This window comes from Trichosurus vulpecula, chromosome 3 (assembly GCF_011100635.1).
Source record: "Trichosurus vulpecula isolate mTriVul1 chromosome 3, mTriVul1.pri, whole genome shotgun sequence".
NCBI classification, from domain to species: Eukaryota; Metazoa; Chordata; class Mammalia; order Diprotodontia; family Phalangeridae; genus Trichosurus; species Trichosurus vulpecula.
Window position 1 is genome coordinate 327176474 of NC_050575.1, and position 21895 is coordinate 327198368.

At 34.6% G+C, this 21895-nt stretch overlaps 1 protein-coding gene across 1 annotated transcript in view; it reads left to right on the plus strand.

Annotated features, from left to right (window-relative positions):
- Positions 1 to 21895, plus strand: part of LOC118842554 (ubiquitin carboxyl-terminal hydrolase 34-like) — a 127983-nt gene that overhangs the window by 62265 nt on the left and 43823 nt on the right. Inside the window, exons 23-34 of the mRNA XM_036750014.1 lie at positions 230 to 352; positions 467 to 550; positions 1035 to 1121; positions 4524 to 4724; positions 9085 to 9087; positions 10131 to 10213; positions 12369 to 12409; positions 12519 to 12643; positions 13442 to 13594; positions 15431 to 15535; positions 18309 to 18364; positions 18459 to 18579. Coding sequence (XP_036605909.1) covers positions 230 to 352; positions 467 to 550; positions 1035 to 1121; positions 4524 to 4724; positions 9085 to 9087; positions 10131 to 10213; positions 12369 to 12409; positions 12519 to 12643; positions 13442 to 13594; positions 15431 to 15535; positions 18309 to 18364; positions 18459 to 18579 — 1182 coding nt within the window. The remainder of the gene's footprint in view (positions 1 to 229; positions 353 to 466; positions 551 to 1034; positions 1122 to 4523; positions 4725 to 9084; positions 9088 to 10130; positions 10214 to 12368; positions 12410 to 12518; positions 12644 to 13441; positions 13595 to 15430; positions 15536 to 18308; positions 18365 to 18458; positions 18580 to 21895) is intronic.

A 21895-nucleotide genomic window follows, 5' to 3' on the forward strand; every position in this document is an offset into this window, starting at 1 on the left:
AAAATGAATGGGTTAAGGTAGATAATCTCTTAAGATCTTTCTGGTTCTATTTTTGTAACCTCATTTCTGAAACTTTAGTTTGGTCACTGATGTTAATAGTTTCAGTCATTAAAGTTTTTTGTAACCCATTTCCGGGCATGTCTGTTTCATTGGAAACTTTTCTTAAGCATCTATTTTTCCTTGTTACATTTAAAACCTGAAAACCACATTTGATTCATCTTATTTTAAGGGTAATGATGGGCTTAATTGGAAAGAACTTCTGAGAATAAAGAGTGCTCACAAATTGTTATACGTGCTTGAAATCATCGAAACATTGGGTAAACCTAACAGAAGAATAAGGAGAGAGTCTACGGTAATTACATTCCACTTGTCATCTCTGTCTGTAGCTCTGATGTAAAATTTTTCACACGTTAACTCTCTAGTCCCAAGTGATATTGCTTGTAATTAATTCCCTTTCTTTGTTTAGGGAAGCTATAGTGATCTTTATCCAGACTCTGATGATTCAAGTGAAGATCAAATAGGCAACAGCAAAAATACCTGGAGTTGCAAGGTTTCATTAAATTTTTTGTACTAATAGTGATTGGTGAATGTGATTTAATTTGATTTAATTAATTTGAACAACTATGTTTCATTTGAAATTTTATTTTAAAGGCTATTGAATAAAAGATTAAGATCTTTAAAATGCTATTTTTATTACTTTAGTATCAATTATGAGAACTTCTTGTAGCTGTTATGTCTTGAACTCCTTTTGTCAGCAATCATGCTATTTTTCACATTGAAAATGTTAGGAACCCGTAATTCTTGGAACTGTATTGTTAACGTAATTTTAGGAATTTATAACTTTTGCAAAAGCATTCTTTAAAGCCTTTCCTTCATCTTTTTATCAAAAAATTATATTGATGTTATGTCAGCTAAAAACCACATCTGTTAAAATACTAAATTTTCCCTTATTTGTGTCAAGTAATTTTAGCAATTAGCAGCTTTTTGTGACAGTACGTAACTGTTTATTTTCATCACTCCTAATTTTCATTCAGTTTGTTGCTGCTGGAGGACTTCAACAATTATTAGAAATCTTTAATTCTGGCATTCTAGAGCCTAAAGAGCAGGAATCCTGGACTGTGGTAAGTGAAAACAGTGTTTAAACCTATTTATAAGTTAACTCTCATGTTTTAAACATTTCCTTTGTCAACAGCACATACAGTTTCTTCCAAGAATTTTGTCACAAGGTCTATATATATTAAACATGTAGAAATGACAAATTTTAAAGATATATTTGACAAGTCATCTATTGTGTTATAAAGACGATTTTTCTAATCCATTATAGTCAATTTGGCAAAGATAGGCATGTTAGTTTAGAAATGAACATGTTCCTTTTAGCTAATGTAATGGTATGAATTTAAATATATATCTTGATATAATTAGCTTTATTTGCTTGTTTCAAACTCACATTTTACAAGCACTTTGTTGTTTTGTTATGGTTTTATACTATTAATTTTTTTAAAAATTAAATCAACCTAAAATCAGAAGATCTCAAGGGGAAACTTTATTCTACTGAGAAGCCATATTTTATTAGATTTCTGTATTTTTCAAAATTATATGAGATAAAATAAAATGCTACTCTGTTTTTTCTTTTCTGTCTGAACTTTACAGAAACTAGTGTTTCAGTATGTCTTCTGATACCAAGATTTCTTGACAAGTAGCATAGTGCCAGCGCTGAGACAATGTTATTAAGGTCAAGAGGTGAAAAATAAAATTCAGTAAGCACATAAGTTTATGTGTTGGCATAGTTTTCAGTACTTATCACACAGGCTGGTTTTTATTGGAATTAATTTTACAATTTTAGTTTTTCCTTTTTTGCTTTTAAAATGCAACTTTTCTACTATCATTTCTACTTAGAGAGTACCATACGTTCGTACTATGGGGGTATGAGTTCCTTGCTACAAAGGAGTATACAGGCTTTCTAGGGAGAAATAAAATGTATACAAGTAAATCTGGCCTAGGATACTTACTCATAAGTTTTATAAGAGTAATTGAGGGTATTTTGAGAGAGTATGTGGGATGGAGGGAGGATGGGAGGCGGGGGGGAGAGGGAGAGGGAGAGGTCTTTCTGGGTCTAATTAGGCATAATAATTTTAGGCCAAGAAGCATATCAGTCAGTTAATTCAACCAGGGTTTTTCAAGTGCCCTCAATGTTTTGGGGAATCACAAGAAAAAGCACTAGTATCTGGGGAATCAGTAAAGACATCATATACCAGGCACAGGGGAACATTCTATGCCAAAAGCATTTGAGCTGGAGAGTGAAAATTGTTAGTATTTTGATTGTTATATATGAGAATAGCAACTTCAGGTAGAGGAAAAATGCAATGAATTTTCATAAGATTGTAGAATTAGAGTTCATAAGGAGTTTAGAGTTCAGCTGGTCTCTAAGGTGAAAAAAAGCATGAATGCTGACAAAAGGAGTTCAAGACATAACTACCAGAAATTAAGTTCTCATAATTTTATAGATGATGAAACTTAAGATCGCTAAAATAAAATGATTGAATTTGTGCAGTCAGATTTGAAGTAAGGTGAAACATTAATGTGATTCAGTTGACACGTCGATTTTGTCAGTGTCAGTAGGAACCTGGAAATATAAGTTGGGTTGGGTGAGATGGGTGTAGATCACATCCTGAATACTGGCAATACTTAGCTTTTAGGCGTGGCAGATATATGATGTTCATACATTGCCTAAAGATTTGTGAAGTCTGGTCATTTCATTTAAGCCCCACAAAAGCTACAAATATGATTAAATAATTTCTAGATGAAACTCAAGTACAGAGACTTTAAGTAACCAGCTTTTGGGCACACTTTGAGGCATAGAATCTGAACTCAGTTCTTTCTGATTTCAGGACCAGTATACTTTCAGCACCCTGCCATACAAATTGCTGTTAGAGATCCATAAAGGGTTGTTGAGCAGAAAAATAAAATGAGAAGAATTATGCATTCAGAAAATTACTTTCACAGCAGTGTGTACAATTGTTTAAAAGGAGTTGGAATAAGGAGTCAGGGACAACAACTAGAAAAATAACCTCAAGAGGATGTGCTTTAGTTGTACTGGCTTATCAGTCAACTACTATTTATTAAGCACACCCTGTGTTCCAGGCACTGTGTCAAACACTGGGGATTAAATAAAATGCAAAGACACAGTACCTGCTTTTGAAAATGTCACATTCTAGTGAGGGAGATAATATGCAAATACCTACAAGATATATACAGTATAAATGGAAGGAACACTCAGAGGAGAAGAAGGCATTACAAGGTGGTGGAGCTGAGAAGTCTATGAGAAAATGTGGAATTTGAGCTGAGAAAAGAGGCAAAGGAGAAGAGGGAAAACATTGTAGGCATGGGGAATAGCCAGTACAAATAAAACATTTAGGTAGTTGGAGGGTCAAGTTCAGGGAACTTTACATAGGCCACTGTGACTAAATTCTAGTGTTTATGGGAGAGACTAAAATATAAGAAAGGACTAAGTTATAAAGAATGTTAAATGTCAAACAACAGAGCTTATCTTTGATCCTGGAGGTAATAGGGACCACCTGGATGGAGGTCCATGAGCAGAGGGTGACATTGTCAGACCTACGTTTTAGAAAAATCACTTGGGTGACTTGAGTAAGAAAACAGATTGGAGTGGAAGGAGGCTGAGGCTAGGAAACTAAGCAGAAGGCTATTATATTAATTTCAGTGTGAGGTGATATGGACATGTATCAGGGTAGCTGTATCAGTAGAGAAGCAGCAGATGTGCATATGTGGGAATTCATGAGCCTGGGTAACTGGGAGAATAGTGGGGCCTAGACAGTAATAGGAAATTAGGGGAGAGGGGATAGTTTGGGGGCAAAGTGAATGAGTTCTGTTTTGTACATACTGAATTTGAAATGCATTTGGACATCCAGCCAGTACCAGAAATTGGTAGTCAGAGACTTCAGCTCAGCAAGGAGATTAGAGGTAGATACATAGATGTGGGAATCATATTCCTTAAAAAAAATGCAGCCTGTGGGGACTGATGAGATCACCAAATGAGATACATGAAGGCAGATGAGAAGATGGCCCATCACAGCATGGGTATGACATCAGTGAAGAGCCAGCAAAAGAGACTAAGAGCAATAAACAAAAGAATCGGGTGAGAATATAGTTTTAAAAAAATAAGCCTAGTCAAAAAGTCGCATCTAGATGGAGGTAATCAGCGTTATCGAATGCTGCAGAGAGGTGAAGAAGGTTGAGGATTGAGAAGAGGTCACCACATTTGGCAATTAAGTGATTGTTGATGACTTCTCAGAGGACAATTTTAGTAGAATTATGGGATCTAAAGTGAGGTTATCTGTTTATCCTACTTTTTTCATTGCAAATAAAACCCAGTTTATGGAATATAAACTGGAAATATGGAAATATCACTAGCTTTTAATTTTTCTTTATATTCTTTATATTTCCATTCAGATCATAGCATTATTAAATGAAAATAGAAAATAACATTTAATTTTTATCCACAGTGGCAGCTAGATTGTCTTGCTTGCTTGCTGAAGTTAATATGCCAGTTTGCAGTAGATCCGTCAGATTTGGATTTAGCTTACCATGATGTCTTTGCCTGGTCTGGTGTAGCAGAAAGTCACAGGAAAAGAACTTGGCCTGGTAAATCAAGGAAGGTGACTGGAGATCATACCAAGGGTCTTCATATTCCCCGATTAACAGAGGTAAGATGTATAGCTTACCCTAAAATTCCAACTTGTACTTATATTTCCTTAAAAATTTACATATAACTCTTACAGAGTTTGATTTTTAAAATATTTTAAAATTACTTTTAGAAACACTCCCAGAAAATTCTTTTTTATTTGGACACCAAACAATCTTGTCTTCTTATCCATGGCAGTTATTAAGCCTGAAATAAATTTCTAATTTGTATTCTAAAATGAGTGAATGTATTTTATTTTTTAAAAAAGTATTAAAGTTTGATTTTAAAGCTCTCTATGTTAGGGCTTTGTTGGTCCCCAGGCAAATAAGTTTTAGAAAATGTGTTCTATGGGGCCGCTAGGTGGCGCAGTGAGTAGAGCACTGGCCCTGGAGTCAGGAGGACCTGAGTTCAAATTTTTCCTCAGACACGACACATGTAGTAGCTATGTGACCTTGGGCAAGTCACTTAACCCCAATTGCCCTCCCCCAAAAAACCAAAACAAAACAAAAAAAAGAAACTGTTCTAATTTGTTCATGCCATTTCAGGTCATGATTAGAAAATGAGTAAATCATATCTATTATTTTAGGTAGTAATATAGAGCCTATAGTTTTTATTCATTTTATTGACATGCATGTGAGTGTTTAATATTGTTTTCATTATTGCTTCACTGAATATATTATTCACAATATTGTTACTTTTAAAAAGTTTCTTTCTTTGAAGGAATTAAGATGCTTTTCCTGTTCTTTATAATCTGGAATTTAATTTAAAATAAAGTCAGTTCTCATGGACAATTTCAGAATCCCACACCCTAAGCAATGGAAACCAACAATTTAGAGTTTTATACGTTGTTAATTTAGTGATATATGATCTCACTGATATAAATACTTCATCCTGTCGGCAAGATCACAATCCATCCTTACCTTCTCATCGTATGTAATTTGCTGTCTGGGTCCTCTCATAAATCGCCCACAAGACAAACTCAGTTTGCTGAGGTATTGTATGGCTATAGTGGATCATACAGACTGCCATTAATTATCCCTCACACTTTCCCTGCTGTTACTCTTCCTTCCCTATGTAAAGTATATGCTAATACATTGTTTTGTTTCTACTTTTAATATAATCAATTACAATTTCCAACTGTTATTTTTAACAAGTGTATTGGGCTTATTTTTAAGATCTTTTTGGTGACATTTTACACCTGACAATGGAATAAGTTTCCTAAAACTGTTATACTGAAGTCAGTTGTTCAAAGAATTAAAAATCCTTTTATTTTTCACCAAGATTTTATAATTTTTAAAAAAAGCTTTTTTTTTAAATTTGGAAAAAGATACCTGGAATTTTCTGGGATGATATTTTTTAGTGAAAGATGTGACTTAAAATCTAGTAAGGAACTTATTACAAAATCTCTTTTTGGAAATATAGACAAAAAAAATTAGCCTTTTAGAATGTTTTACAGAAAAATTAATGCCATTGCCATCAGTGTTGATTTTTTAATTCTATTTTTCCTCTTCAATAACCATTCAAACTTTTTCAGTATTGAAGTACTTAAATTTTTTGTGTTATTCATCTCATGATGATTAATTTGTCCTCTACTTAAAAACGAAAGACAAACTTAATTATTTGAAATTGAGATGATGATTTCCTTACCTTTTTTCCCCCCACAAAACATCCAAGAGGCATATGAAAGGAAAACTTTATGTAATGGAAAGTGCCCAAAACCATGAGTGGATTTTTGTTCTTGCCCTATTCCTTCCTGCTAGGTCTGCTGTCTTGGGATAAAGCCTTTTCTATGACGGTATATTGCTCCTTCTCTGTAAAATAGGAGATTTGTATTTTCAAAAATTTTATCCTTCCCTAACTTTTTTATGAGGTTAATATTTTTTGTATTTAAATAACCTTGAGACTTTCTCCTGAGTAAGTATACTTTTCATGAAAGACAGAAAAATTACAGATCCATATTAAATATGCAGGTGACCGTATCTTAACGTAATATAGGAAAACCCAGATGTTGCTATTATTATGTTTAATTATTTGTTATTTCTTCGTAACAGGTAATATGTGATTACAAAACAATATCATGGTCTCATAAATCTAGAGCTGAAAGCATCTTGAAGAGTTGTCTAGTTGACCTCTTTATTAAATAGGAGAGATAACTTAGAATCAACAAGGTTAAATGATATAAAGATAGGATTTGAAGCACGGGTCTTCTAATTCCAAAGCCAATGATTGCTTTTCTACCATGAAAGTTATTTTATTTCTCTCTTTTACAGTATTTGATTAACTTATGATACTTTAAATAACTATTTATGGAAATCCACTGTATCAATGAAGTTATAAATCTGAACATGTTAGTTATTATTTTTTTTTGCATATTTCTTTTTTATTTTAAATTTAAATTTATTTATTTAACATATTTGGTTTTCAGCATTGATTTTCACAACAGTTTGAATTACAAATTTTCTCCCCATTTCTACCCTCCCCCCCACTCCAAGATGGCTTATATTCTGGTTGCCCTGTTCCCCAGTCAGCCCTCCCCTCTATCACCCCCCTCCCCTCTCATCCCCTTTTCCCTTCCTTTCTTGTAGGGCAAGATAAATTTCTACGCCCCATTGCCTGTGTATCTTATTTTTTAGTTGCATACAAAAACTTTTTTGTTTTTGAACATCTGATTTTAAAACTTTGAGTTCCAAATTCTCTCCCCTCTTCCCTTCCCACCCACCCTCCCTAAGAAGCCGAGCAATTCAACCTAGGCCACACATGTATTATTATGTATAACCCTTCCACAATACTCATGTTGTGAAAGGCTAACTACATTTTGCTCCTTCCCAACCCATCCCGCTTTATTGAATTTTCTCCCTTGACCCTGTCCCTTTCCAAAGTGTTTGTTTTGATTACCTCCACCCCCATCTGCCCTCCCTCCATCATCCCCCCCCTTTTATTTTTTTTTTATCTTCCTCCCTCTTCTTTCCTGTGGGGTAAGATACCCAACTGAGTATGTATGGTATTCCCCCTCAGGCCAAATCTGATGAGAGCAAGGTTCACTCATTCCCCCCCTCACCTGCCCTCTCCCCTCCTCCCACAGAACTGCTTCCTCTTGCCACCTTTATGCGAGATAATCCACCCCATTCTATCTCTCCCTATCTCCCTCTCTCAGTATGTTGCTCTCTCATCCCTTAATTTGATTTTATTTCTTAGATATCTTCCCTTCATCTTCAACTCACCCTGTGTCTGCTCTCTCTCTTTTACATATATATATACATATATGTAAACATATATATACACACACATACATACACATACATACATATACACATAGATATATACATACATACACATTCACCTATATATATATAAACATATATATATATATATATATATATATATATATATATATATATATATATATATATATGCATATTCCCTTCAACTACCCTAATACTGAGGTCTCATGAATCATACACATCATCTTTCCATGTAGGAATGTAAACAAAACAGTTCAACTTTAGTAAGTCCCTTGCAATTTCTGTTTCTTGATTACCTTTTCATGCTTCTCTTGATTCTTGTGTTTTAAAGTCAAATTTTCTATTCAGTTCTGGTCTTTTCACTGAGAAAGCTTGAAAGTCCTCTATTTTATTGAAAATCCATATTTTGCCTTGGAACATGATACTCAGTTTTGCTGGGTAGGTGATTCTAGGTTTTAAACCTAGCTCCATTGACCTCCAGAATATCACATTCCAAGCCCTTCGATCTCTTAATGTAGAAGCTGCCAGATCTTGGGTTATTCTGATTGGGTTTCCACAATACTCAAATTGTTTCTTTCTGGCTGCTTGCAATATTTTCTCCTTGATCTGGGAGCTCTGGAATTTGGCAACAATATTCCTAGGAGATTTCTTTTTGGGATCTATTTGAGGAGGCGATCGATGGATTCTTTCAATTTCTATTTTGCCCTGTGGCTCTAGAATATCAGGGCAGTTCTCCTTGATAATTTCTTGAAAGATGGTATCTAGGCTCTTTTTTTGATCATGGCTTTCAGGAAGTCCAATAATTTTTAAATTATCTCTCCTGGATCTATTTTCCAGGTCAGTCGTTTTTCCAAGGAGATATTTCACATTGTCTTCCATTTTTTTATTCCTTTGGTTCTGTTTTATAATATCCTGATTTCTCATAAAGTCACTAGCTTCCACTTGCTCCAATCTAATTTTTAAAGTAGTATTTTCTTCAGTGGTCTTTTGGACCTCCTTTTCCATTTGGCTAATTCTGCCTTTCAAGGCATTCTTCTCCTCATTGGCTTTTTGGAGCTCTTTTGCCATTTGAGTTAGTCTGTTTTTTAAGGTGTTGTTTTCTTCAGTGTATTTTTCAGTATTTTTTTGGGTCTCCTTTAGCAAGTCATTGACTTGTTTTTCATGGTTTTCTCGCATCCTTCTCATTTCTCTTCCCAATTTTTCCTCTACTTCTCTAACTTGCTTTTCCAAATCCTTTTTGAGTTCTTCTATGGCCTGGGGCCAGTTCATGTTTTTCTTGGAGGCTTTTGTTGTAGGCTCTATGACTTTGTTGTCTTCTTTAGGCTGTATGTTTTGGTCTTCTTTGTCACCAAAGAAAGAATCCAAAGTCTGAGACTGAATCTGGGCACATTTTCCCTGCCTGGCCATATTCCCAACCAACTAACTTGACCCTTGAGTTTTTCAGTGGGGTATGACTGCTTGTAGACTAATGAGTTCTATGTTCCACGTTTGGGGGGGAGGTGCCAGCTCTGTCAGACCCGCTCTCCTCCTTCCCCAAGAACCCCCAGTCCAGACTGGGCTTAGATCCTCAGCAGGCTGTTGCACTCCTGCTCTGATCTGCCACTTAATTCCTCCTACCAGGTGGGCCTGGAGCCGGAAGTAACAACAGCTGTAGCTGCCCCACCTCCGCTGCCCCCGGGGCTGGAAGCCGAACCTCAAATTCCTTCCACTTCCGCAGCTTTTCCCACTAACCTTCTCCACAGTCTTTGGTGTTTGTGGGTCGAGGGGTCTGGTAACTGCCGCAGCTCACATATTCAGGGCGCTAGGGCCCCCTCCGCCCAGCTTCTGGTCTGGATGGTCCACGCTGCTCAGGCTGGGTTCTGCTCCACTCCATTCCCAGCTCCCAGCTCCGTGTGGAATAGACCTCACCCAGAGACCATCCAGGCTGTCCTGGGCTGGAGCCCTGCTTCCCTCTGCTGTTCTGTGGGTTCTGCCATTCTAGAATTGGTTCAGAGCCATTTTTTATAGGTTTTTGGAGGGACTTGGGTACGGAGCTCACTCTAGTTCCTGCTTACCAGCCACCATCTTGGCTCCGCCCATGTTAGTTATTATTAATCAGTTTTTAATTATGTAGTAAAAATACTGCTTTAATGTTTACCTCTGTCAACAACTACTAATGTGTTTTTTTCCCTCATTTTTTTAAACAGATATTTCTTGTTCTTGTCCAAGGAACCTGTTTGATTCATCGGCTTATGTCTGTTGCTTATACTTATGATAACTTGGCACCTAGGTATGAAATTTTGTTTATGTGGGTGGGAAAAGTGTGATTTAATTTTTTAAAAAATTGAGATCCCACTAATTTGGAGTTGCTGATTATTGTAATGCATCATATGTGAGGTTAGGATTTAATCCATAAGAAATATTTATAGCCACATTGATTTTATGTAAGCTAATGTAGAGCTTTGTTTTCTTAATTATGACATTGAATAGGGAAGCATAATTATGTAAAGAAGTTTGGAACCCCTGACATATGACAGTATTTATTATGTTCAAGCATCTTTATAATCACTTTTTCTGAAAGTGTTTTGTATACTTGTAGATTATTTTTATTTACTGATTGTACATTGCTTAGTCAGGACTTATTTCATTAATATTCAGCATATTTCATTTGTTTCAACAGAACTGATGTACTATGCTATATGTAAATCATGATCCCAACAAGTTTCATCTGTTTGTTTTATAAGTCAAATTATATTTTATCTGTTCTATAGCCTTGTTTTGTAAAATTACATTATCTTTTGTAACAAAAACAATACCACCTATACATATAAACACACAGTTATTCCTTTAAATATTTTTTAAAATTTATTTATTTAACATATTTAGTTTTCAGCATTGGTTTTCACAAGAGTTTGAATTACAAATTATCTCCCCATTTCTACCCTCCCCCCCCACTCCAAGATGGCGTATATTCTGGTTGCCCTGTTCCCCAGTCAGCCCTCCCTTCTGTCACCCCACTCCCCTCCCATCCCCTTTTCCCTTCCTTTCTTGTAGGGCAAGATAAATTTCTACACCCCATTGCCTGTGTATCTTATTTTCTAGTTGCATGCAAAAACTTTTTTTTTGTTTTTGAACATCTGTTTTTAAAACTTTGAGTTCCAAATTCTCTCCCCTCTTCCCTTCCTACCCACCCTCCCTAAGATGTCAAGTAATTCAACATAGGCCACATGTGTATCATTATGTATAATAACCCTTCTACAATACTCATGTTGTGAAAGACTAACTATATTTTGCTCCTTCCCAACCCATCCCCCTTTATTGAATTTTCTCCCTTGACCCTGTCCCCTTTCAAAAGTGTTTGTTTTTGATGACCTCCACCCCCATCTGCCCTCCCTTCTATCATCCCCCCCTTTTTTTATCTTCTTCCCTCTTCTTTCGTGTGGGGTAAGATATCCAATTGAGTATATATGGTATTCCCCCCTCAGGCCAAATTTGATGAGAGCAAGATTCACTCATTCCCCCCTCACCTGCCCTCTCCCCTCCTCCCACAGAACTGTTTCCTCTTGCCACCTTTATGCGAGATAATCGACCCCATTCTATCTCTCCCTATCTCCCTCTCTCAATATATTCCTCTCTCATCCCTTAATTTGATTTTATTTCTTTTAGATATCTTCCCTTCATCTTCAATTCACCCTGTGTCTGCTCTCTCTCTCTCTCTCTCTCTCTCTCTATATATATATATATATATATATATACATACACATTCACTTATATATATACATAAACATATATATATATATATGCATATTCCCTTCAGCTACCCTAATACCGAGGTCTCATGAATCATACGCATCATCTTTCCATGTAGGAATGTAAACAAAACAGTTCAACTTTAGTAAGTCCCTTGCAATTTCTTTTTTCTTGTTCTTTTTTCTTGATTACCTTTTCATGCTTCTCTTGATTCTTGTGTTTGAAAGTCAAATTTTCTATTCGGCTCTGGTCTTTTCACTGAGAAAGCTTAGAATTTGGTAGGAAATGATCTAGCATCAATGACTTTTTTTCTGTAATTGTTAGAAAGAATCTACCTCCAGACATATTAATTAGCATCATATCTAAAATGAGAGACAAAGTATGACTTTTTTTCAAAGAACTCAAAACAAAATTATATCCAATAATAGCAAAATAAAAATTTTAAAAACAGGAAATTTTTCTAAACCCCAATGGATGCTTTATTTAAAGTAATTATTCAACAAAATTCCAGTATAAGAAAAGAATTTGAACTGTTCTTTGGACTTTTTCGTAATGAGATTTAACTTTTATCTTTGTGTTATTGTGCCTAGTATGTTCATTGCAGCATTTTAATTTATATGTCTATGTAACATGTATAATATGCAAAAAGACATACACATATCTGTAACATCTGTACATATTTTTCCTCCGTGCAGAGTCTTGAAAGCTCAGTCTGATCACAGGTCAAGACATGAAGGTAAGTGTACTACAGAGTTAATTTGAAATAACAGATCACAATTTAAGAGTAAAACAGTATTCTTGGTATCATTTGTTTAATGACATGGTCATCACTTTCTTTCTTTTAGTTACACATTATTCAATGTGGCTCTTAGTCAGTTGGGCTCATTGCTGTTCTTTAGTGAAATCTAGCCTTGCTGACAGTGAGCATTTACAAGATTGGCTAAGGAAACTGACTCTTCTTATTCCTGAGGTAAGACAAATGAAAGAAAATGGTGGTTTTGCCACAGATTATTTTTCACTTTATCTTGCTCTTCAAATTGTATAAGGGAGTAATATAAACATGTAAACAAATTATTACTTTTATTTGATATTAACCTACTTTTACTTTCAGTATATCATAGTATTTGTAATTAAATACTTCATTTTAATTTTTTAGTTTCATTTCATTTGATATTTCAGTACTTAGGCTTTGTAGTTACTATTGCTAATATAATGCTTAAAAAGATGTAGTTACACATGCTTCTTTTATGTTTTTCTTTATCAGTACAGAAACCATTACTTGTCCCTTTAACATTTGCCCTCTCCTATTTCCAACATATAGAATGGTACATGCTTAGTTATTGAATGAATGTATCAGTTAAAGTATACCAGTTTCTAACTCTGTGAGTTTTAGGCAAATGACTGTTAAGTTCTCTAAGACTCCTTTAGATCTCTCAGATTCCTACGACTCTAATATATCGTGATTCTGTTTTCTAGCTTTTTATCTTTTAGGTGAACCAAAGATTTTATCTGCTCCAACCTATTTCCCTCCACTTAACACTGCCAGTAATCAAGAATTTCAGGAATTTTATTTTTGCACATTCAGTTTAATATTTCTATTAAGTACATGCAGTTTCTTGATAACTTCTATATCATCCATACCTATTTATATGAATATAATATTTTGGCATTTTTTACTAAGAAATTAATAAATATTTGGTTAAAATATGGTGAAGAAAATAAGTTATGATATTAACTCATTTCCTTTCAAACTTATATTTTGTTTTAGACTGCTGTTCGGCATGAATCTTGCAATGGTTTATACAAGTTATCTTTATCTGGACTGGATGGTGGGGATTCAATTAATAGATCTTTTCTTTTACTTACTGCCTCAACATTATTGAAATTTCTTCCTGATGCTCAGGCTTTAAAGCCCACTAAGGTAAAGGGTATCTGTGTGCTCGAGCATGTCTGTGTGTGTGTGTGTGTGTGTGTGTGTGTGTGTGTTTGTGTGTAGAATGTTGTCATTTCAGTTTCAAAATGCCTTTTCTCCAAAGTTTCTCAAGGTACTTAACATCTCTGTCTTTATAATGAATTTATGTGAAAATGTGATTATCCACAGTGGAAGGTAGCCAAAATGATGCTACCACATTCTGTTTAAAAACAAGGAAAAAAGCCCACATCACTTGAATTTAAATTAGTCATTGTTTCTTTCTTCTGGATTAATCTTTCTCATGGCAATTGAATGTATTTTTCGGGATTACAGAACAAGTCCCTAACCAGAACATTTTCATGTTATGTATCTGTTTTATGTATAGACCTACTAAATCACTGTAATTTACATATCAAGGATATTAATCTAAAACATTTTTATATTTCACTTTTCTTTTCACTTTCAAATTGTCATTTGTCCTGTATAATAGATGTGAATAGCTATCATGGGCAAGCTAATTTGTAGTTTTAGAGGAACAAAATGAAAAGTAAGCAACTGAAAATCCAAAGTACTAGATACAAATGGAGATCTTTATATTTAACATTATGAATAATCTATTACAACTAAGCAATTAAGCTAAAATAATTCATTAATCATCTAAGGCTGACATTTAATTGATGAACCAAGAAATCGCAATTTAATTCATTTTATAAGATGAAAGACAATGTCCAAGTCAGTATTCTGTGGTCAATCACTAAGCATTTCCTAACCTCTCTTAATTCTAGGGCCTTCCCTCTGTTAATTATTTTCTATTTATTCTATACATGTGTAATTTGTACATATTTGTTTACTTGTTGTCTTCCCTAGAATCATGAGCTCCTTGAGGGTTAGGACTGCCTTTTTCCATTCTCTGTATTTTGCTTAAAAACAAAGACCTGGGTTCAGAAATTTAAAGGAAATTAGTTCAAAAGAAGGTGGTACAATTAAGAGCCTTGTTATGTGATTCATCGAGCAGACAGAAGCAAAGCACATGCACAAGTATGAGCATGCATATACACAAACACACTGTATGGCAATGTAGACAGAGCTTTCTTCCCATGGTAAAAAGCTGGTGGACTAAAATGAAACGAAACTCAGCGTGAGAGGAAGAGAACACCCTCGAAGTTGAGCTTAAAGTACAAAAGTTATAAGCCTGGAAATGGGCTTTGACGGACAATGGCTTGTTGGTGCCAGGTGTGGGAGAGAACATTTCTCATTAGACCCAGATGTGGTGGGTCACTTACTGAAACCAGAGTTGCGTGAAACTCATGTAGTGGGAGTTTCTCTTTAGAGACCAAAGGAATTGTTAGAAGGTTTGAGTTGGCTATCTGAGGCCACCGAAGAGCAGTAACTCACATGTTGCTACAGTCAGCCTGTAATTTTATCCAGTTAGAGGCTTTGAGTATTAAATGCTTGAGGTAGGGTTAATGTAGGTCAGAACAGTGGGAAATTACAAACTTACTGTCATTGTTTATATATTTTATGGCCTTTAAGACTACTTAGTCTACGTGACTCCATATCACGGTCCTATCGTAAGTATAATATCAAACTTTATAAAAATTATAATTATCCCAGGTGGGCACATGTTAGGCATTCAGTAAATAGTTTGATTTATTTCAGTGGTTAATAGGAATCATGGAATAAGTAATATTTTTGTTAATTTTAATTTTTCTCCAGATCTTAAGGAAATTAAAAGTTTTTCCTCTGATTTTAAAGTCTTAAAACAATTGCTTCTTGAGCATATTGTTTCTGAGTTTTTTGGCATCTTTTTGGAGGCAAAGATTTAAAAAGTATTTCTTTTTGCAGACAGAGGATTATGAAGAAGAACCAGTGCTGATACCGGGATGTAAAGAATATTTTTGGTTGTTACGCAAATTAATTGACAACATACATGTAAAAGATGCTAGTCAGGTAGGTAAAACTGATTTAACATTTATTTATTCCTGTAAGTGATGTTTTCCCCTCTACCTCTTTATATTGTTTCCTCATTTTAATTTTGTGAGTACAGCACAAGCCATCATTGAGTCTTTATTATTCCAAGATCTTTTTGTAAACTTCAGAGTGTTTGGTAGCGTTGGCGTGTTCTTACTATTATAGCAGTTTCTGATTTCATCAGAAATCTACTCCTGCTTTTTAGCTATATTTAAAGAGACTTTTCTTGGTAAATCTAATCAAGGATATCAGTAAGATTTGGAACAAGCGGTTTATTTGGTGCTTAAATTTTAGATTTCTTTTGAAATACTTCTGTAACCCGGAACCTGTGGTTTCATTTTCCTTAAAATAAGAAATTAATTATTGTTTAATCAAAAAAGATTATAATGTCAGAAGTAATTCTATGTATTTTATGCATTAAAAATATTTTTCTGAGGAGTCTATATTCCCTAACAGACTTATCAGACTGCTATGACAAAAAAAAAATTAAATACTCCTGCTTTAGGAGAAAGTTAAGTCAGCAATTATTTGTTAAATGCTTTGTGTATTCTATGCACTGTGCTAAGTGCAAAGAAAGGCAGAAAAACAGTCCCTGCTTTCCAGAAGCTCATAGTCTATGGAAAAGACCACATGCAAACAACTACCCACATACAAGATATATAAAGGAAAAATTGAGGGACAATGAATAATTGATAATTAAAGAAGATACTGGCATTGAGGGGGGCCAGGAAGGCCTTCTTGTAGAAGGTGAGATTTTAACTAGGACTTTAACAAAGCTTGGGATGATGGAGATCCTGATAGAGAGACCAGAGGGAGGTCCAGACAAGGAGGACAAGGAATATGTAGTGAGCTGATGGAGTATGTTTTTTGAGGAACAGCAAGGGATCCTGTTTCTTGGATCACCCAGTATGTGGAAGAGAATAAGTATAAAAAGACTGGAAAGTTAGTAAGATAATGATGGGTTCTAAATGCCAAATAATTTTATACTTGATCCAGAATATCATGGGAGAAAGAAAAAGGGAGAGGGAGAGAACAAATTTTAGACAAACAGCTGGTTTTGGGATAGATATTGCACTAGACCTGGAGTCAGGAAGTTCAAATCCAGCCTCAGTCACTTAGCTAGTTTTGTGACCCTGAGCAAGTCACTTAAGCTCTGTCTGCCTCAGTTTTCTCATCTGTAAAAGGCAGATGATAATAGTATCTACCTCAAAGGGTTGTTGTGAGAATCATATGAGATAATATCGGTAAAGCACGGAGCACAGGGCCTGGCACATAGTAGTTGCTATATCAATGCTCCATCACCATCATGATTATTATTATTCCTATTGAGTTTAGAACTGTGTATACTACATTTAGTTTGAGATGTTCAGCAGGCTTCTAGAGATGGTAGCCTGGAAGTTCGAAGAGAAGCTAGAGATAAGTAGATTTGAAAATCATCAGTGTGGAGATGACAGGTGATTCTGTGAGAGGCAGAGACATTGCCAACAGAAGTAGTATAGCAGTAGAAGAGAACCTTGCCACAGGGAAACTTGTGGTTAATTGTTTTCACCCAGAATGAAGTTCCAGGAGAAGTGACTCAGGAAGGATTGGTCAGTCATACAGAAGGAGAATCATGAGAGAATAGTGTCACAAAAATCTAGAGAGAAGAATATACTAGGAAAAGAGAGTGATTGACAAATAACCTGTCAAAGGCTACAGAGACGTCTAGAAGAATGGATATTAAAGTTAGTACCTTCAGATATCCATGTGAATTTTTTCTACCTCAATTGTTTTCTTTTTCTGTTGGAAGATATAGCCTTCACTTAAAAATTCTTAGTTTCAGAAGTTAATGGTGTAAGTGGAATGTTAATAGCATAATAATAACTAGCTTCCATTTGGGAAGAAAATATTGAGATTGGTTATAAATTTTATCTCATAGCTATCAGTCATTTTACTTCTGAGTAAAAAATATTAACATTTAATAAAGAAAAGCATCTGTAATTTCACCTTTATCGTGTCATGAATTTTTATGGTCATAAAATTGATAGCAAGAGACAGGATGTTGTCAGGGAGAGAATCAACCTTGGAGGTAGGAAGATTTGGGTTGACTTGTGCCTCTGACACATCATAGCATGTACATGATGGTAAGGTCACTTAACTGTTAATTCTTTAGGCAGCTTCTCTATAACTAATTTCAAGATGAATTGCACTTCTTCTTCAGTGGGAATTTCCGCATCAATGAAATCAATGATCCAAACAGGCAAAAGAAGAAGTGTTTGTTTCTGTGTGTGCCTCTGTGTATATATCAAATCTCCTTATGCCATCTGCCACCTGAAAATATATTTCCTTCTTTCACTGAATTTCAACAAATGAAGGCATTTACATTTTATACTGAAGTGGTATTGTTAACCAAATATTGTCAGAATTAGTAGGCCATAAATTTAAACTTTTTTTGGAGATCGTTTTCTCAGATATAAGTAATTAACTTATTTTAAATCTTTACCACACTGCCTATATTTTGGAACAGAATGGTAATATTCTCTTAATTACATACATATTTATGCCACAATGTTCCCATTTTAAAAAAATATTTATTCTTGTCAATAATGTATGCCAAATGATTTCTAAGTGATTTTTCTAAACATAACCCTTTGTAAAATTAAGATTTCCTGTTTGACCAATTTGCCATTTTTTACTGTAGCCTATGAAACTACTATGCATAAAATACGTAGTTTTATCTTTTATTCATACTTTGTTTTTTCTTTAAACTAAGACAACATTACTGGACTTAGATGCTTCGGCAAGACATCTGGCTGACTGTATTCGAAGGTATGATTTGATGTAATGGCAGAGCTCTTAATCATATTGTTGAAAGGTATGGTAAAAAGCATAATTGCCCAAGCTTTTTGTTTATATATTGTAGCAGGGAAATCCTTGATCATCAGGATGGTAATATAGAAGATGATGGGCTTACAGGACTCTTACAACTTGCAACAAGTGTTATTAAACACAAACCACCCTTTAAATTTTCACATGAAGGACAGGTAGGAATGAATAAAAATTTGTTATATTTCTCTGTGTATAATTTAATTGATTCTACCCTCGTGGTTTATACTTTACTCCACTCTATGCATTTGAAATTCTCTTTGGAATGTTAACATCAGTAAACTAGTTTTTGTGGATCGAATTTACTTCAAAAAATTTGTATCTTAATACTGATCTATGGTAGATTTCAAGATGCTTTAGTCAGTTTTCATTCTTATGACGTACATAGAAAGAGGTGAACTCAGAAGCCATCATGGCTCCAATTTCACAGGACTCTTTTTTTTAAGATACCTTTTAAAAAAATAATTTATTTTTAATTTTAGTTTACAACATTCAGTTCCTCCAAGTTTTTGAGTTTCAAATTTTCTCCCCCTTCCTCTCCTCCCCCCTCCCCAGCCAAGATGCCTTGCAATCTGATACAGGTTCTACATATACCTTCATAGTAAACATATTTTCACAATAGTCAAATTATGAAGAAGAACTATAAGCAGTGGAATGAATCATGAGAAAGAAGAAACAAAACAGAAAGAAAAAAAGAGAGCAAATATTTTGCTTCAATCTGCATTCAGACTCCTTAATTCTTTCTCTGGATGTGAATCACTTTTTCAATCATGAGTCTTTTGGAGTTGTCTTAGAACCTTGCATTGCTGAGAAGAGCCAAGTCTATCAAAGTTAGTCATCAGAGATAGCGTGTGTCTGTAATCATGTATAATGTTCTTCTGGTTCTGCTCCCATATAAGTCTTTCCAGGTTCTTATGAAGTCTGTCTGCTCCTCATTTCTTATAGCGCAATAGTATTCCATAACATTCATATACCATAACTTGTTTAGCCATTCCCCAATTGATGGGCATCCCCTTCATTTCCAATTCTTTGCCACCACAGAAAGAGTTGCCATAAATACTTTTGAACGTATGGGTCCTTTTCCCACTTGTATAATTTCTTTGGGATACAGCCCTAGAAGTGATATTGCTGGGTCAAAGGGTAGGCACATTTTTATAGTCCTTTGAAAAAGTTCCAAATTGTGCTCTAGAATGGTTGGATCAGTTCACAACTCCACCAACAATGCATTCCAATTTTCCCACATCCTCTCCAGCATTTATATTTTCCTCTTTTGTCATGTGTGCCAATCTGACAGGTGAGATGTGGTGCCTTGAGAGTTGTTTTGATTTATATTTCTCTAATCAGTAGTGATTTAGAACATTTTTTCACATGAATATAGATATCTTTAATTTCTTCCTCTGAAAACTGCCTATTCATACCTTTGACCATTTATCAGTTGGGGAATGACTTGTATTCTTATAAATTTGACTCAGTTCTCTGTATATTTTAGAAATGAGTCCTTTTTCAGAGACACTGGTTGTAAAAATTCTTTCTTAATTTTCTGCCTCTCTCCTAATCTTGGTTGCCTTGGCTTTGTTTGTACAAAAAACTTTTCAATTTAGTGTAATCAAAATTATCCATTTTGCATTGTGTAATGCTCTCTATCTCTTGTTTGATCATAAATTCTTCTTTTCTCCATATATCTGCCAAGTAAACTATTCCTTGCTCTCCCACATTACTTATAGTATCAGCGTTTATATCCAAATTGTGTACTCATTGGGACTTTATTTTGGTATATGGTATGAGATATTGGTCTATGCCTAGTTTTTGCCATACTATTTTCCAGTTTTCCCAGCAGTTTTTGTCAAATAGTGAGTTCTTATTCCAGAAGCTGAAATTTTATGTTTATCAAACAGTAGATTACTGTAGTCATTGACTACTGTGTCTTGTGTACGTAACCTATTCCACTGATCTACCACTCTTATTTCTTAGCTAGTACCAAGTAGTTTTAATGACTGCTGCTTTATAATACAGTTTAAGATCTGGTATGTCTAGGCCACCCTCCCTAGTGTTTCTTTTCATTAATTCCTTTTATATTCTGGGCCTTTTGTTCTTCCACATGAATTTCGTTATTTTTTTCTAGCTCTATAAAATAATTATTTGGTAGTTTAATTGGTATGGCATTAAACAAGTTAATTAATTTAGGTAAAATTTTCATTTTTCTTATTACCTCGGCCCTACTATGAGCAACTGATGCTTTTCAGTTATTTAGATTTGACTTTATTTGTGTGAAAAGTGTTCTGTAATTGTGTTTATGTAGTTCCTGGGTTTGTTTTAGCAGGTAGACTCCCAAAAATTTTATAATGTCTACAGAAGTTTAAAATGGAATTTCTTTTTCTATCTCTTGCTGTTGGGCTTCATTAGTAGTATATAGGAATGCCGAGGATTTATGTGGGTAGGACTCTATTTCCTAAAGCAGTATTTTGTATTATATATAGAATTCCATGCACCACAATACACATATTATATATAGCTGTAAGAGAGTATATGTGTATTTTATTCATTATGGCATTATCTTAGAAATGTTTAATTTTCCAGATGTTTTACAATTATAAAAAACATTATTGAGATATCTGAAACATTAGTGGCTTTTACATTTTTTCAAAAGTTTTGTGGATCCAAATAGATTTTAAGATTTAATGTAGCATCAGTAAGCGATTTCCAGAGCTTATTAAAAAGTTCCTCATTACTTTGCCACTAAACATGTTGGTGTTTATATAATTCTTTCAATAAAATTTCTGTCTGTGTCAGAGTGTGATTTTAGTGGTCTGGAATAACGCAAATATTAAGTCAAAACTTGTAGAAATGTTAAAGAACTTAGAAAGTGTTAATTCCTGCCTTCTTATTATGAAGATGAGTAAACTGGAGCCCAGAAGGTTCCAGTGACTTGTCATGTAGGTTCCTTTAGTTAGTAGTAGAACTGGGACTTGAATCCACATTTTCTAAGTCCCAGACCTTCTATATTTTGTTTCCTTCATCAAATGTGATCACTTTAAAGGTCAAAAAGCAGATTTATGTTTAAGACGTGTTTTAGATTAAAGAGAAATGTTAAAGATGATTGGTCCTTAGGAAAAATCATTTAAGTCACTATTTTTTTAATTAATTAATACATCCTATTCAACAAACAGTGATTAAGCTCCTGCTGTGTGCAGAGTCCTGTCTCTGGCACTTCAGCTTAGTGGGGCAGTACAAATAACACAAGAAAGGTGTGATAAGAAATGCCATGCAAGGGTTTTACAGAATAGGCAGAATTTTATTTAGGGTGGAATGAGAAATAATTTAAAGAGCTGGAGGGGTCCACAAAGTGCAAGAATCTCTTTTTGTTACCTCTTTTAAATGTGATTGTCTAGTTTGAATTAGTCAACAAGCATTTATTAAGTGCCTGCTACGTGCTATGCACACTGCTAGGTTTAAGGGATACAGAGAAAAGTATGA